This window comes from Symsagittifera roscoffensis, chromosome 7 (genome assembly GCF_963678635.1).
Source record: "Symsagittifera roscoffensis chromosome 7, txSymRosc1.1, whole genome shotgun sequence".
Taxonomy (NCBI): Eukaryota; Metazoa; Xenacoelomorpha; order Acoela; family Convolutidae; genus Symsagittifera; species Symsagittifera roscoffensis.
In genome coordinates, this window is record NC_087068.1 from 34,606,695 (window position 1) to 34,626,066 (window position 19,372).

The 19,372-nt window shown below is 33.3% G+C and overlaps 1 protein-coding gene across 1 annotated transcript in view; it reads left to right on the forward strand.

Moving 5' to 3' along the window:
* The first annotated feature begins 2,830 nt into the window (after positions 1-2,830).
* The window catches only part of LOC134851764 (uncharacterized), a 46,692-nt gene continuing 30,150 nt past the window's right edge, over positions 2,831-19,372 (forward strand). The window contains exon 1 of the mRNA XM_063867989.1: positions 2,831-3,035. Coding sequence (XP_063724059.1) covers positions 3,014-3,035 — 22 coding nt within the window. The 5' untranslated portion in view covers positions 2,831-3,013. The remainder of the gene's footprint in view (positions 3,036-19,372) is intronic.

The following is a 19,372-nucleotide window of genomic DNA, read 5'->3' on the forward strand; positions in this document are numbered from 1 at the left end:
ATCAGTCGTTTTTGTACAATTAGTAGGTTTAGCGCCATGAAATGTTATTGAAGATTATTAAGTCAGTAAATGAAAATATAAAATTTACTGCTGAAGTAATCTAAATAAAACAGTTTGATCTCGTTTTTGTCGTACTATCATGAAATCGATTAATAGATTTCTTCCTAGTCGTATGTCGTTTCTTGTTCGACGTCTTCTTCCAATACCGGGTAGTTCTCGTATTGTTCGGAACATTGGATCTGATCTATTGAAACGTAGACACATATCTATTAAGATCATATAAAGTTTTTATGAAATGTTGTAATTGTCTAATTCTAATCTAATTTTTTGTCTAATTCTGGGTTAGTTAAGGTCTGTTCGAGACGCTTGGGCGCAACAGATGAGTTATGTACTATGTACTGTGCCCATAGAGTAATTTCAGATAGGGTACACCGTCTGCTCGTCACGCTATCTTATTTTCGGCCGGATAGATCCGTGCAACTTCTTTGTCAAATACCGATATTAATCTTACTCTTATATCTCCTAGTCTCAATAGATCTAGTGTTTACCGGTATATGCGAGTTAGTTCCAGAATGAGAACATTTGTATTCTAAGTTTAATTCAAATTGCTCTGGTGTTGAAACTACAAGTAATTTTAACACTTTACAAATAAATAGGTTGTTAGTTTGATGGAGTATGATTGGTTAGTATTTAATATTTTATCGAGATAAAATATCATAATAATAACCAATGATAAATACTAGTTTATATCTGATTCCATTGGGTTGTTTTTCAATTCAAACCAATTTTATGAAACTTGAGAGCGTTTTTGCATCGATCCGGGAATCTGTGGGTTGCCAAGCAGGTGCTTCCACAAGACTAAATTGCGGATGATGGCAACGCTGCTCGAATAATACTTTGATAGTTTCAGAACGCAAATTGTTTCTGCTTATCAAGTTATCCGCACTCATGATCATTCCAAACCGATTTGAGGGTCAGCACTTGGTCAGCACAAATATTAGCACTTGGCTTTGATCTTGACAGTACACAAATTTTGGAGCAAAAACTATTCGAGACCAGTTACAGGGCAGTCGGAACATTCAGGGTTATGCCTTGAAATACAAGCAGTCTGTTAAAAGCTCTAACTGTCCCAAACTGGCCGATTTGAAAGCTGCGTAACAAGAAAGTAAAAACTGAAAGCAGGGTAACGGCTTTTGAAACTCTAAGCACAAGCATCATTTTCTTTCACGTGGTAGGAAATTGTTTCCGCGTATCAAATTATCCGCCCTCATGATCGTTCCAAACTGAAATGAGGGCCAAGTCTATTTGATCAAATTAACTATACTCAAATGTTAGCACTTGAGTAGGAAGAAATGCTGCACTGACTAATCTGAAGATTTTTTAGTTTCTCCGGGACGAGGTGTTTGACCTATTTTTAGGCTTTGAAAGTCGGGCAAGTGCAGTTTTCCGACTGACCTTCAGCGGTCGAGAGGCAGTTTTAGGTCGAGTGCAAGGTCGAAATATGCCCAATTTTGGCCGAGAAACAGTTTTAAGCTAAATGATTAGTTTCCCAGTTCAACTGTAATTAGCTTATTTTTTACGCGATGATAGCTTGAATCGGATGGTATCAGCACTAGGAAAAAAACACTCATTAGACCGGAAGTGAGTGATTTACGCAGAACTTATTTTAAGATGGCAATAGACGCTAGAATCCAACCCCAAAAAATGACACCAGTGACCCCCAGTCGAAACATAAGTGAAGCACAGTCAAAACATACCTAATTTCGATCGAGAAAGTCGAAACATACGTCGAACACAGTCGAAACAAAGGTCGAGCACAGTCGAAACAAAAGTCTAGTACAGTCAAAACATATGTAGAACACAATCAAAAGATCGTTCGAGCACAGTCGAAACATAGCTCGAGCTGATTTTATTGCAATTTTTGGTACCTTTTCCACAAATCGACAGTACCAAAGAAATTCTAACAAAAAAGAGAAAAACTCTATAGAGACGCAGTAGAAATTGTCTCAATATGTGAGCTATTTGATTGATATTGAAAACTATAAAATGCTAAACCAATAAATTCAAACTTTCAGGTCCAAAAATTGAAATAAAAGCTTAAACCACATGAGTTGTCACTGTCAGATCAAACCGGTTTTTGAACAGTTTTTTGGAGCAACCGCAGCCGACAAAAAATGAGAATGATTTTATCGGTTTGTCAAGAAAAACGAGACAGTCGAAATATAACCATTTTTAGTCAAGAAAGTCGAAACATGTTTCTGCGGGTCGAACAAATAAGAGGTTTTAAAATTTCGGTCGAGACATTCGAGAAAGTCGAAACATATCGGATTCTGGTCGAGATGTCGAAACACATTTGAAATGGGTCGAACAAAGTCGAACACTTTTTTTGGTCGAGAAAATCGAAACATACCAATTTTTGGTCGTGAAATTTGATACATCGACCCGAGTTTTTTCACTATACGCATAAATGTTGATTAACCACTCGGAGAAGAAATGTATGTTCATAAAAGCATCAAAACTTGGGCAAAGTTTTTCTAAGCAATTTAGCCGCATAGTTCATTTTCAGGTGTCAGCGGTTTGGAATTGTTTTGGAACTGGTATCTCCAAAGCCTGAGTTCAATTCGGCCAACAGGCATATTGCTGAAATTGGGATAAAGTTTAATAGGCATCAAAAGTCGATCCAATACCCACTTTGGGTAATTGCTGATATGTTCCCAATTCCACTGAAATCAAACCAAATTGATGGCTAATGTAAATTGGAAAATTGGTTCTCACCTGGTCAACAATTATATGTATTAATATAAAAATCAATTTATTCCAACTCTTCTGACAATTCGATTTTAATTGAGTGGCTGTACAGTTTAGCGGTCGAAATTAAAAACGCATCTGTCTACAATTTTATTGAGTCAGAAATAATTATTTCGTGAAAATCAAAACACTGTGGCTACTGCGCTTCCGCTCATTTTTAATTTCAGAGTTTTTCCGGTAAAAGGAAAAACAGAATAAGGCGATAATGAATCGTCTTCTGCGATTCGGTAAGTAGCATTTTTTTTACTCCAAAATAAGCCATAGTTTTAGAGAGATAGTCGTCTTTCGAAATTGAGGCAACATAGTTTTATTAAGAAAAGAACCGCAGCAACCCTTCCTGTTGACCGGCCCCCATCCCCTCAATTACGTTTGCCGTTTTCCACTAACGTCTTTGTAAAAATTTCGGAGAGCTTGTAAAATCACATTGTTCAAACAAAAACAAAGTTGGCCTAAGAAAGTATAGATCCAAGAAAAAAATATATTTTTTCGGAACCCCCACCCTTTTTTTGAAAGAGGTGTTGAACAGTGCCGAATTACAACAGTGCCGAGAATGGAAAAGTATTCAATAGTGTCGAAAATCACTAATTTTCGGCATTATTGAACACTTTTTCAATTTCGGCACCCTTGTACATCGGCACTGTTGTTGTTGTTGTTGTTGTTGTTGTTGTTGTTGTTGTTGTTGTTGTTGTTGTTGTTGTTGTTGTTGTTGTTGTTGTTGTTGTTGTTGTTGTTGTTCTATTGTGGGAGCCAAGGAGTTCTTATAAGGTCCTTCTTGCCAGCTCTACGGCACCCTTTGGGTCAGAGGTGAGGATGTTTAGCCCCACGTCGGTCGTTCCGAAAATGTATTGTCGTGCTGCTACGGTCCCTGGACATTCAAGTATCCAGTGTTCATTTGTTTGAGAATTTTCCCGGCATAGCAGGCAGGTTGGGTCCGCCGTAAGATCCATGAGATTTTTGTGTGCGGCTAGTTTTTCACAGTGTCCTGCTCGAAGTCTTGCCAGTACAACCGTGTCTTTTCGGTTCTTGATGATGTCCCTGTCTCTTTTATCGGAGAGATGCTCGTATGTCAGTCTTGTGCGGTGGTGTATTGGCGATGGATCTCTGGTTTTGCGTTTGATCCAGGCCTTTTCGAGTTTCATGGAGGTTGGTTTCGGCGGTTCCCCGGTCATGTCGGTAGCTTTGGCCGCTTGGTCTGTCCAATTGTTTCCAGGTATTCCAATACGGACTGGTATCCATTGAGTCGCAACTTTGCTCGTTAGGTGGTCTAATCGTCCTCTTAAGTGTTTCGTATCTTACTGCTGTTTGCAGGGGCTGATGCTAGAGATTGGCTATCCGTGCATGCAAATCGCAGGGTTTTTGGCGATCCAATCTATTGCAAGGCGCAAAGTCTCCTTTTCTTTTGCGAATGACGAGGTTATGTTCCTTCCTCTGGTTTTGACTATGGTGGCAATAGTAGGATTCCTTGGGTCTCCCGTGGTAACTACCATCCCGGTTTTCCTTTCTAGTCCCTTGTGAAGCAGAACCGTCTGTATATATTACCTTCTTCGATCAGCTTTGTTGTATCTTCTATGGTAATGTCTTCCCGGTTTTTGCCCTCGAAAAGCAGTGATATTGTCCATATGTTAGATTTCAGATTCTGGTATGTGAATGTGATATCCAAACTGATATTTCAAGCTACTCAAAAACTCATGAGATTTTAAAAATCCAAAACAATAACGTTTTCATAGTTATCGTAAAGCTCTGTTTGCTTTATGGTCTATGTTTATAATAAATTTGTTTTCAGCTCCAGGCTGTTTATACTATAATTGGGAAAGAAACAGGGTTTCTTGCATCTAAAGAATGATTTATTTTTCAATTAAAATTACCTTTTCTTCAATTGATGACAACTTGGGATCCTTTGAGAATCAAGTTTAACTAGTTTAAAACTAGTTATTTAAATCATCTGTTAATTCCCTGTAAACTAATTATTACTAGCAAATCATGATTAATGACTAAACTTTACACTAGACTTGTAAACCTGAAAACCTAGTTGTGCAGAGATTTAAAAATAAAGATTTTTATCAATTGCTTTTGTTTTCTCCTCTAACATCGCAGTAAAACAGTATAACTCTATTGAGACTTGCAAGATCTATTGAGACTAGGAAGTATAGGAACAAGAAAAGTTGTGCGAACCTATTCGTACGAAAATAGTTAGCGTGGCAACAGACGGCGTACACTATCCAAAATTAATTTGTGAGACGGCCAACGCAGACCTAAACCCATCTGGTGTGACCAACAAGTCTCAGGCAGACCCAAAATTAACTTAGTTTAGGCAAATATTGTACAAATAGGAGAAAAAGGGACAAATTAGCTTCCACGTCTTAATAATTCTTATAAAGCCAAGCCACTTTTCAAAAAAAACTTCCATCACAAAGCGACAGAAACCAAATCTGCATCGCAAAGCACAAATTAACAGAAACGACCAGATCAGACCAAAAAACTATTTGTGCAGCAAAAACTAACTATACTATATTAACTGCATCAAACTGTGCCGTAAAACTAAGAATTCAAAACCTTAAAAATTCAATTGAAAAAAGAATATCCTTGAATTAAAGTAGCCATCACTATCGAATAGATAAATACCCTTTAAAAATTATCTGCCCCAGAACTTTAGGTATGCAGTAAATTTTCTAAATAATTTAATTTCATTTTTATAATCTAAGTACAGAACAAACAAAAACATAAAATAAAAACAATTTTTATCTCATTGACTTTGGACATCAGCTTTTCTTGACTTCTTGTCATCTCTCTCTTTTATCTAAAGCATTCAGAAAGAGTTATTTAATAACTAAATCAAAAAAAAATTCAAATTATTTTGAATTTTAAATTCAAATTATTTTAGAGTTATTTAATAACTAAATCAAAAAAATTTCAAATTAATTTCTCTTTGGCTCTGCATCTTTAAAAAAATTGTATATTTTTTCCAAAAAACATTATTTTTGAGGCTTCTCCTCGGATCTTTCGGTTTAGAAGACCTTTTTTTTTATCATTTGAACAACAAATCATCAACGCCTGTCCTTGCAGCTCTTATCTTAAAAATTGTTACTTACTTCTTTTTTAAAACTGCATCATCAAAGCTTGGCTTTGATCTATCAGTTTTAAACCTCTTATATTCAACCCGTTCCTTTAATTAGGTGTCTAACGACCCATGGTGTCAAATCGATTCCCAATCTTTTAAACTACCCAGGACTAACTCACTAACAAATTAACTAAACTTCGATTTTTAAAATTCACCATTCAAATCAGGCTAAACAGTGAAAAACTTTGGGTACTCATTCTAAATTTGATCCCTACCTCTTGTTTGACTTGAGCTTGAAACAAAATTAGGTTTAGTAAGCTCTAAAAAATTATCTTACGATTTACTGGTGTTGTAATTATCCCTGTGGATTGATTTACTATTCTCCGACCCATTTGAAGATACTCCCAGCCTTATTACTGAAAATCAACTTGAGCATGATAAGATAAGTTTATACAACAACTAAAAAGCCAATTTTTCAAAGTTAACTCACAATTTTTATTTGACCGATTCACTTATTCCGATTCTCTATCAGATAACACTTCCAGCACTGATAGTACACGCAGAGCCGCACGTATTCTTAATAAACCGAAAAACTCAATTAAACGTCCCCAGAGACTTACAAACATGCACGTCTACATCACGACTATAACGAAGTGATCGCCCACAACACGCTAACGTGCACGAAATTTCTATTTACTCTCTCCGCTTTTTCCCACAGTATAGCTACGATAAAAGGGAAACACAAAGCCAACGCGACCTTCACGTTTTGCTTCGTATAACTTTACTTGTCCCTAATATCCCTACTCAAAACTGGACAATGAAAATCACAACGCCGTCATTATTCGCCAACTAACTTCTCGGCGAGTTCTTTACTGTCGTTTTATCACAAATACTGAGTCGATGCATTAAACGAAAATTCATATATTTTCCTATCGCTTATTATGATCACAACTTCACAGATAACAATGATTAAGGACCAGAAGTTCTGCCCAGAAATTAAGCCACAACTACCAGACCAATTTGTTATCAAGACAGACTTTACTTTATCTTTGACCTCTACCTCACTGATAAACAATTAGATCCCGTCATTGATCACGTACTAAAAATAAAAAGCTTTGGAAGACTATTTTAGCCGCTTTGATAAATTTCAATTAACCTTCAATTTTTGACACTCAGACAAAGAGATGTATATTGCACACATAAACTATTGTTTTAAGACAAAACTTAAACTGACATTCACTACTTTGACCACCGACACTTCATGCAACATTCACTATCACGTTACCCACGCTTCCATAACTTGTTTAATAAATCCAATTAAACATCTCCTTAATTTTTAAATTTCACCTTCTATATCGAAAGCACTAAAGTGCATGGCAGTCTTTGCAACTACAATTCCGTCCGCCAAGTGTTTTGTGCCCCTAAAATTTTTTAGTCCACTGACGAAACTCAATTCATGATCATCTCACTGAAATTCATCGAACTTATCGAAATCCCACTATAAGAACTGATCCAGGGCACAAAATTCAATCACAAGCTTTATAACCTGATTAATTATTCTAGAGGTATTTAGAGTATTCTTGCGAATTTTTATTTTCGCAAGAAGAACTGGAGATTAACAACGCACCTGAGCTTCTTTGGCTATTACAAAACACAAAAAGTCATTCTATATTTGCAAATCTTCTCTCCATTGCTAATGTTTTTCTCAAGGATTTCTTCGCAAAACCTCGTGAGTATAGAATCAAAACTCTATAAAATTTATTATTTAGAAAATTTTTTACTCACCATTTTATATTGAAATGTTTCGTTGATTTAAAAAAAATCATTAGCTCATCAAATAACGTAAACCAGTACAAAATAGAAGCAATTTATCATCACTCAATTAAATGGCGCTAACCTATTGCAGTATAATACAATACGTTCGATAGAACCATCATTAAACAAACAAAATTATCAACTTAATGCAAAAAGTTTAAAAAACAAGCAATAAATTAAGTGTTTGAGTTAAAAATTCCAACTAAAGTAACCTTTTTTCGCCTGATTTTTTTTACTCTCCAACTAGTCCCTTTGCTTGCTCAGTTTGAATGAACTATTCAAAATTCTTTCTAGCTTCACATATCTAAAAATAATAATTAAAGGATATTCAAAAATTGCTAACTGCTGATAACAGCTATAACCACTCTTCACAGCTTTCAACATTTTCTTCAACTCGCTCAAAAGACCAACACAGCGTATTTAACACCACCGCACTATCGACGCACTATCAAAATTTCTACGTCATTTCCATTTTTCCGAAACCAGATCAAGCTGGATAACATACGCTTTTGAAAACAAAAACCGATTTTAATAAAAACTACACACATACAACTTTAGTGAGCCCAACAATAACACTAACCACATATAAGCCACTTTAAGTAACCGCAAAACATAACTGACAAAACACCAAGTATATAGCAAGAAAAGGTTTTAATTAATAGAACCTTTTACTCAGTTAAACCTAATCCATCAGTTCGGCGTCCTGAGCATGCTCTATAGCCGACTTCGCCAACCGAGCGACATTTGCTTAGACACATTTCACAGGTTTTTTTGCTAAGAGTAGCTCCATCTTTAAAATTACTCAGCTAACAAAATTTTAAAACTCTTCTAGACCCCGATGGGTGGCACTAGTTTGAAACTAGTTGATCAAATTATTTGGTTTTTCTCAGTAAAATTTTTATTACCAACCAATTTGGATCCAAGACTTAATCTTACTCTAGATTTGTAAACCTGAAACCGTGATAGTTCAGAGAACTAGAAAAAAATTTTGAATCTAGTTGCTTTCTTATATCTTTCAACTTCACAGTAAACAAGTATGTCTCTAAATCTTTTGAGACTAGGAAATTTAAGAGTAAGAGTAGGATTGATATTGAACTAAAAAGCTGCACAATTTTATCCTGTCGAAAATAGACAGCGCAACAAATAGACAGTGTACCTTATCCAAAGTTTTTCTATGAGAACGCCAGCCAGGACTTAAACTGACAATATCAGATCGAAATTTTTGTTATCGATGTTTATTTCAGATCTGAAAAATTCTATTTCACTAATAGTTTTGTAGAAGATTTTAAATGTTTTCTTCTAAAATCTAGTTAGAATAAAGAATATCAGATCAAACTCAGAGAAATAACTAAATGCAGCGATCTATATAGCGGCTTGAAAAACTACCATGTATGTTCCCTATTTATGTATTTAAATTGATTTTCCCAGTCTTGAAGCTTGCTAACTGAAAAATCAAAACAAACGTTTAATTCAAACTAACGACACATATCAGGAAGTTTGTCAATAAAAACAAGAAATGCAATAAAATTATGAAAATCATCACCCGAGTCGAGATTTTTCACCTAATTTGAAGCAAGATTTGAGCGGTTTGAGCGGTTTTTTTAGACAATTACGCTCAAAATCTTGCTTCAAAATGAGCGGTTTGAGCGGTTTTTGAACGGTTTTATCTAAAAAAAACCCTCAAAAACCGCGCCCAAACCGCCCAAACCGCTCAAACCGCTCAAATCTTGAGCGGTTTTTGAGCGGGATCTCGACCCGGGCAATAAAAACATAATTTCGTGCAGAAAAATGCAACAAACTAAAGACAAAGATCAACGAGTAGAAGCATACATGCAATAACTCCATATAAATCATCAATATACACAAGAGAAAGATTTTTACACAAGAAATTACAAAGATATGCAAGCATGATTAGCTTACAGAAAAATAAAAAAACAGCAGCTCGCTATAATGCAAATTGGTAACAAAACAGTCTAAAAAAATCTAGGCTTCTCTTTGAAATATTGGACGCCTGATGAAATCTGAAATTTTTGATTCCCCATTTAGTTTCAGAGCAAAAAAAATCACTGGATCTAGCTCTTTGATTTGGTATTCACCAAAAAATAGTCATAGATCGGAGGAGCAGCAGGCTTGAAAGATGACTTTTATAAACAAAAAAAAAGACTTTTTAAAATTATTCTACGATACATAATTCAACTACCCCATTATATTACAATCCAAATTAAACAACTTTAGGATGTAGTTTTGTAACTGCCAGTCATCCCGCACATTCAAATCAATTTAATTATCTCGAGGTCCGCGCGTGGGTGTCTGGCTTGGCTAGTATGACAACATCGATAGTATTAAAATAACGCCATGTGCCTTTAATTCGAGTTGTTTACGTTTTGTTGTTTATTTTCAAGCGCAGGCAACTGCAGACTTAAAAAATTGGCGTTGCACTTTTTGCGCATTTGATTGAACTTTTATTTTTATTTTCTAACTTTTATAAATATAACCGACCTAAAAATAGAGTATTATAAAGGATTTTTTCATCATAGAATCTATTAGTTTTGCAATTTAATAGAAATTTCTGACCAAAAAGTTGCCAAATAATTGCATTTTAACGGAGCAAATTGCAACCAGTTATAAACTAGTATTTAAAACCAACTATATTGTGGATAAAACTATCTCTATAGAGTATTTCTTACTAACCAATCGTGAGCCATAACTAACACTGACAATTATTTGTAGCGCTGAAACTTCTTTTACCAGAAAAATTTGAACAAACCTTAGAAGACAAGTTCCATAAACCTAACTCGCGAATACCAGTATACACTAGATCTATTGAGACTAGGAGATATAAGAGTAAGATTAAAATTGGTATTTGACCAAGAAGGTTCACGAATCTATCCGGCCGAACATTAGATAGCGTGACGAACAGACAGTATTCCCTATCCGAAATAACTTTATGAGTAAACTACCTCTGGCTTCAACTCATCTGGTGCGACCAAAAGTCTCCGGCAAGACCTACTAACAAACTTAGATTTAGCAAATTAGAATAGATACAAGATCAAAATAAAAACCGCAAAGTTGCAAAATGTTAATTGGCATAGACAATTTATTAGAAATGTCTCTACGTCTCATTAAACCTATTCCAATAATTGAAGCAGAACGACAAATAACAAGTCAAAATTTTCACAACAGAACAAACTTCTACATCGTGACACGACGCAAACCGCAAAGAATATATGTCTTCAGAATCCTCTATGCAGTAGATTTTCATTCTCTAACAAGAAAATAACATTAATTAGAAAAACAATTCTAATTTCCAAGCAAAAATTTCCTGATACCTTATGGCTATACTATATAGCATTAAAAACGACTAATAAAAAGATACACAAGTTGCTCCTTTTATCAAACCTGCAGTGAACAAGTTTTGGAAGCTTTTGTAAGATTAAATTTTATTAAGAAAAAATAGTAAGTTTTATTGAATTTTTAAAAAGTTTTTTTCTTCTCAAGGACTCGTTTTTCATTTCTTCATCCTTGCTTCATCATCTAATTATAACTATGTTTTTTCAAGTAAAAACCCTTAAATCAAAACTTTCAAACTTTAAAATCTTTCCTCAACTTGAACTTTATCTCTGAAAAATTATCAAGGCCTATCCTTGCTTTCTCATAATCTAAATTTCCTCTAAAACCAGACAGATGATCAAGGTTTTCCTTGGATCTTCAAATTTTAACTTCAATGAAGATTTTATTTTCTTTCAGTTATTCGATCATCAAGGCTTCCATTGGATCAGTCAGAACAACTTTGTTCTCCCCACCTCATAGTTAAAAGTGTCTAATGACATCAAACGTCGATTAACACTCCAGCTCATCTCAAAGAATCAATATATATATATTTGTATAAAAATTTTGGAAAATTAACCATTATAATTAGGATAAACATTGAAGAACTTTGGTTACCCATCCATCACTTGAACCCTTACTCTTAACCGACCCAGACTAAAATACATTAGAAAAATTAGTACACTTTATAAAAAATATCTAGCGATTTACTTGTGTTCTACTTATACTCAAAGCTTGTCGATTGATTTACTATTGTCCAACCCTCGGTCACAAACCAAAAACCTTAGTAGGGTTAAGGAAGCTTTCTTAAAACAACTCTTAGACACCGAGAAAGTCAACATCATTCTAACGAATTGATACACTCTCTCTCTCTCTCTCTCTCTAGCGCGCCAAGCTCAACAATCTATGCCCCAATATTAGGATAACCCACAAAAACGTACGAGCTAACAGTTTAGGAAACAAAAGTTTTAATTATTTGATTTTGCAACCATCATCCTAAACCTTATGTCAAGAGATATTTTAGGCAATAAACAAACAATAATACTTCGCAATTGCTTAATTCGAAACGAAAAATACGACCTTGTAATTACACCACATGCACAAAAAACGGATATAGCAGATCGAAAAGGCAAAAAGAAAAAAGACAAGGATAGCAACACAGAAACAAATTACTGAGCGAAAATTTTCAAAAACAAAACGCAGTTTCGGAATCAGATACAAGTACAATACAAGAACTTTAGGACCTAGAAGTCTCATTACACAAAAATATCCCAACAAACGACCAAAAATGTTAAAATTTATTCAGATTCTACAATGCAATCATCAATAAAACGCAGAATAAAACAGCCATATATTTGTAAGCCAGTACCAATTGGAATCAAACATATTGAAAGTTATATTGATACATTTTAAAAATTACACATAAACAGTAACAAAAGGCAAAAAACGATTCAAAGCGAGAAAAATTTCGACGATGACTTTATGCCTCCCTTTGTCATCCATCCACAAAGTGATCCCGCCAGAGGACAAGCACAATGTAGTCATAAATTAATTGCCATTTTGTTCAAAGAAAAAAAAGCAGGAATTTCCCGAAAAAAAGTAGAAGACAAATACTTGATCACTTTCCAACAGGCATCTGTAATATCAATAGAAACAGATGACTTAGATCTAGACTTCTCAAAAAATTTTTACACGATACATCAAAAAAATCCAACATCAAAAATCACATAGAGCAAACTCAATAAAAACAAATGATGTTTATTCTAATATTTCTAGTTATATAACCATATTAGAACCAAAAGAACTGTTAAAAGAATCACCACCTCAAACGTCTTCTTAATCTTTTCTCGAAATTTTTAGATACAATTCGTGAAACACTTACCAATTCTGAAATCTCACAAAATGCGAAAAATGATCTACAACGAATCCGAGCATGGTTCATAGTGGACTACTTTATTCACAATTTAGATTTCACTTCAACATTAGCAGAAATGAAATCTGTTCGGTTATATCAGCAGATCAAACAGATTATGTTTGGGACTCTGAATGGTCTGCTCTATTATTTATCAAAACCACCACTGTTATTTCATGAACGGCAATTGTCAATTTTTCTGTACAAAAAGATTTTTTTAAGTCTAAATCCACTTACTATTGACGCAAACCCTTAAATTATAACACAATGTTAAACAATAGAACAGGAAATAATAGTTTAAATACGACATTTATAAACAGAAAACAAAACTTTAATGAAACTAGAAACCTGACACAACAAGATATCCAAACTACACCCCATTTGATAAATTAAGAATTAGTAGAAACAAAACCTACAACAGCACAACAGAGTTTTTCTCTTATTCACACAACACTTAAAACCAACACCATATGAAACAAACACTCCATTTCTAAAAGCAGCAATTCAATCAACAGTAAAAATATCCATTGTTCCAAACTGTTCACAAAAGGATTATCAAACATACAGACCAAGAACCAAACCAAGACCAACTAACAAAAAAAACAATTTGCAACTAGAAATAATTTTGCAAATCAAAACTATTACTTTTTCGGAAACAATGAAGTTAATAGAGCAATAGCAAAACCCTTTACACAACACGTAACCAAAATCAATCACAAGGACAAAATTACATTAATCAAGTACCGCAACTAGCTTCTGAGTCAGTATTCTTCAAAGGAAAACAAAAAACAACAACAGACTGTAGTCAAAATTACTAATTTTTTCAACAAAACAAAATTCCAACAAACAGAAAACTCACAACAACTCAACCACACTATTCTGAAAACGAAGATTATTTCAATCCAAATCAACAACAATATAAAAAAAACCAGGAAAAAAAATTGGAATAAATCGATCAACCAGATGGAATTTATCAACCAGATATTTTTGAACCCTACACTCAAAAAAATACGACAAACAAGACAATTTTTTCTCGAAGGCAAAATTCGGCATCATCTAATAAAACTTTGCAACCACAAAACTCTACAAACACCCAAGGTTACCAACCCAACCAAATGCAAAATGAAATTCAATTACCATATAACCTGCAACATCATGAAATTACAAAGACCCAGTTTACAATTTTTTCACAAAGCCAAATACATCAGAACGATTTCAAATGACAATGACTCCTTACCTTATTGGTGACTCATCCATAACATCTTAAACCCTTCGTGGTTTTCACAGGAACAAACCCTGGTTATTTAGTAAATGACTAACTAAATGCAATTACCAAAAATCTAATTTTAAGCGTAGGCCCAGAACCAGTAAATACAACACTTCATCAGAATTGGAAACATAGACGTACATCCTTAATTTGAACCACGCCTGATGGTGCAGCTCAAAAATTTGTTTTTTAGTCCTACCTATAGAGACTACATCAGGTTGGAAACAATTCACACAAAAAATTTTAAATTGTTTGACTCTGAAAGAAACAAGCAACATCAAACTGCTTTATGCAACGAAACTCGTAGACTCCCAAGCGAATCAATAAAACAACTCGCAGTAAGAGTTGAAACTTTCTTTATGCAATCATATCTCTTCAGTACACATGATTGCAAAATAAAAAGAAAATGACTGAAATCTTTATGATGACTCTAATGCCAAAAATACGCAAAATTGCAATAAAAAAGAGAGCATCACACCCATCATCAATTCGAGAATCCGATATAAATTTTCGAAAACTAGTAGGCCAACTAGAAAAAACTGAAATCACATTGAAACTAGAAGAAACAGAAAAATTGAAACTACAATGAGTAAAAAACATTCAAACAAAAACTTCACAGTTCAAAAAAAGCCAAAATTCTGATATCGAATTAGCAGACAAAAATCACTCAAAAATAGCAGACAAAATCACTCACAAAATTTCAAAAAAAAAATTCCATATTTCAAGGTAAACCATCATTCAAAAAATGATGCAATTATTGTCGTAGATATGGACATAGCATTGCTGAATGCAATCAAAAACAAAAAAATAACCAAAACAGAACACAAAAACTCAGAGTACTAAATAAAATTTTGTATCAATAAATGAAAAAAACATCAAAATAATAACAGCTCAGGAAAAACCACATCCAGATAGCTACAGATCACAATCACCTTTCGAAACAATTTTCCTGAGAGATCACCGAAAAGAAGAAACTCACAAAATTATTCACAAAAAAGATAAAGCAGATCAAACAGACAAAATGGTCAGTTTCGAAACAATTACTCTAGATCAAACTAAAATAGAAGTAGCCAATCAAATTATAACAGGAATAGTTTTTTTACTCGAATTTTTGAAACAGATACTATTCTAGTGATTGTTTGAGAAATTCATCAAACAACCACAACCAATTTATTCAAACAATAGAAACTAAAACTACTCGAATAATAGATCACGGAACTACTCTCACAACAATAACAAAAGTAGATTCCGTGATAACTCTAGGCATAGAAACAACAACTATCCAAACAAACAAAGAAATTATTTTCAGTCACCACATAGAAATAAGAGTCAATAATCAAGCTCACAAAGTCAAAACTACAGAAATAGTACACCAAAACACCAAACACAAATCAATCAAGAACTATCAACAAATGAAACCCATCCAGATCAACCAAATATTGACAATAGCGGAAAATCAGAATCACTTAAATCACGAACACTTAACTCAACTACACTGTGAAACCACAGTTGACTAAAGTTACACGGAAAAAACACATTCAGAAAACATGCTTCACATCGAAAGTGATAATGAAACACCAATCGATTCGAAATATTACCAAAGTAATATAACCAACTCCAATCTTGAGAACCGAAAAGCAACCAAAAAAAATTATATTCCACACATTATTGAAAACATTTTGTATCAGAGTACCACAACCAAAAAACAACTAACGAAAAGAAAATATTTGAACAATTCCACTTCTCTTAGAAAGCCCGAAAAAGAAAAACTTTCAGTCACCAGACCCAGAAATTGATTTTCTCATCGATTCCAGAGCAGAATCGAATATTAAAAACATTCCTACATGGAATCAAACTCAAACCCTACATACAAAACTTTCCCTTTCCAAAACCTGAAGTAAACTAGCCACAACATAAGAATCAAGTCTTATAAACTATAGAAAACTTCAATTCAACTCGAACTATGGAACAGACTAAGCTCTTACACAAACACGTTAAGCAAATATTCCACATAACAGATTTAAAACACAATATCGTTTGAAGCCCTTTCATTAAAAAGTAGATACCAACTACTAACATCTCAAATAGTGAGTTACATTTAAAAGACAAATATACAAAAACAGATAATTTATCACTAACATTTTTCCAAAGACTCAATAAAAACTCTACTTTCAAAATTCTACTTTTTATAAAAAACCAACAACGCAAACATTTGAAACCACAATTAGGTATATATATAGAAGTTCTCTATAAATCAAGTACATAATTACTATATTGATCAAAATAAACAAAAATTATATATGTCTGACCTGAAACTTAAATCAATTCACAAACTGTTTAGAGTCGCAATTTTATGCATCAAGTATGCTAAAAACACAAACACAGATGAAATTTCCTTACATATACGACAATTAACCATTTGAAATCAAATTGCTTGTAGGACTTTTAGGATATTGCAAAAAGATTCAACATTTCACCCAACAGAAGAAAAAGAATTTAGAGTGAACAATATTTTGAAATTACTGATTATTTGCTAATCGAAAATCCTTAACAAAGAACTATCTTTTATTATAATTATTCCAAAAGATTCAAAACGAAACACGGATGATTTCATTAAAAAACCTTATTTTAAACCAACATTTTAGATATCAAAATATAGAAGTGAACAACAGAAATTCTCAGAGCGATCAGAAAGAATTCTAACAAGCAGCGCAAATATGATTAAAATATCAAATGTTCTACGATACATCTAAATTTGACGTTGAAAAAATACATTCACCATTACACCTCCCTCTTAAACTTGACGCAATTTTCAAAAAGCAACGAGCAAGTACGAAATCACTTAGAATATAAAACAAGCAGATTACAAGACATTCTCGAACAATATGAAATTATATCATCACTAAAAAAAGAACAACAACCGAAAAGATAATACCTTCATCAATACGGTAATTAATCTTGCTAAAGGCAAAACATTAAAAATCCTTCTCAATGCAAGATTACTCAATTCCCTTATTGATGAACCTAAATGCAATTTGCTTATAGAATCAATACCACGGACAACATTACACCACTGCTGATATGAAAATTACAAACAACCAAATGCCATTAGATGAACAGTCATGTCGACTCTCACGTCGATTTCATTATTGTAAATCAAGAAAAGAATTTAAAACACTTTTTCAGCTTTTATGAGCACAATCTTTTGTCCAGTTAATCTCAGCGAAAACGTTATTTAAACGTTTTCTTCATACAACCACAAACAAAACAGAAAACGTATAAGAAAACATGAAAGCAGGCCCGGATAAATAATATTTTTTCCTTACTCTTGTTAAGTCCTCGGACACCTCATTGACAACTACTCCTTTAAAATCACAAATAGATATCATAATAAATTTTCAACCACCATCTAATAGAAAAAATCCAAGAATTCCTTGGAATGTTAAACTTTTTGAGTGACTACGTTTGTAGTCCACGAAAATTTTCAAAAAAATTTTAGACTACTCATTCGTGGTAAATTTATCAACACATATTTAGACGCTGTTTTTTCACAATCACAAACAAAGCAACAATTGCTTAAAGTCTTAGAAAAATCACCAGATTTTTCTAAAAGAAAACATGAAATCAGCCCCAGATAAATCACGTTTTTTTCCTAGCTCGTGTTAAATTCCTTGAACATATTATTGTACGTAGGACAATTGATCCCTTAAAATAACGAATAGATGCTATGAAAAAAATCAACCACCATCTTTTAAAAAAATCCAAGAATTCCTTGGAATGTTGAGCTTTTTAGGTAAATGTATTTTTGAAATGCAATTATACTACCTCAGACCATTTTAAAGTTTTTTTAGACAACAAAATAGATTTTAATGGGCATTGGAACATCAAAATCGTTTCGATGAAATGAAAACTCTTCTCACAGAAAAAATTATAAGCACAATCAAAGATCCAGATCAACCAATCTATGCCATGCGTGGTACCTCAAATTTTGGAATTGCGCAATACTATTACAATCACATAATGGTACGAACAAAATGAACCTTATATCAGCTAATTCACGATTTTTTCTTACAAGTGGAACTGAGAATCTCTACAATTATGGGTGAATGTAAAGCTATAATATACACAACCGCAGAATATGAACTTTAAATCATTGAATCAAAACATCCAACCGTTTTTGTTACAGATTTTCTATTTACAATATAAATTTCTAATGTATTTTTCCTTAATTACCCTTACCAGGTAGATTATTAAAAATAATAAAGCCTTAATTACCATTACGAGGTAGATTTTTTAGGAAAGTCTACATTTAAACCAATACCAATACCGTGGAAAAACAACACAATTAAAAGCAACGAGTAAGTACGAAATCACTTAGAATATAAAACAAGCAGATTACTAGACATTCTCAAACAATATGAAATCATATCGTCACTAAATAAAGAACAACAGCCAAAAAGATAATACTTTCATCACACGGTAATTATTCTTGCTAAAGGCAAAACATTAAAAATCCTTCTCAATGCAAGATATCTCAATTCCCTTATTGATGAATCTAAATGCAATTTGCTTATAAAATCAATACAAGTAACACTCACGAATTTAAACGGACAACATTACACCACTGCTGATATGAAACGTGCAACAACAAAATGCCATTAGATGAACAGTCATGTCGACTTTCACGTCGAATTCGTTATTGGAAATCAAGAAAAGAATTTAAAAGACTATTCTATGGAATATCCATAGGACCAGCAGCTTTTTTAGCTTTTATGAGCACAACCTTTTGTCCAGTTAATCTCACCGAAAACGATATGTAGACATTTTCTTCATACAACCACAAACAAAACAGAAAACGTATAAGAAAACATGAATGCAGGCCCGGATAAAAAATATTTTTTCCTTACTCTCGTTAAGTCCTTGGACACCTCATTGACAATTAGTCCTTCAAAATCACAAATAGATATCATAATAAACTTTCAATCACCATCTAATAGAAAAAATCCAAGAATTCCTTGGTTGTTAAACTTTTTGAGTAACTACGTTTGTATCCACGAAAATTTTCCTAAAAGTTTTTGACTACTCTTTCGTAGTAAATTTATCAACACATATTTAGACGCTGTTTTTTTCACAATCACAAACAAAGCAACAATTGCTTAAAGTCTTAAAAAAATCACCAGATTTT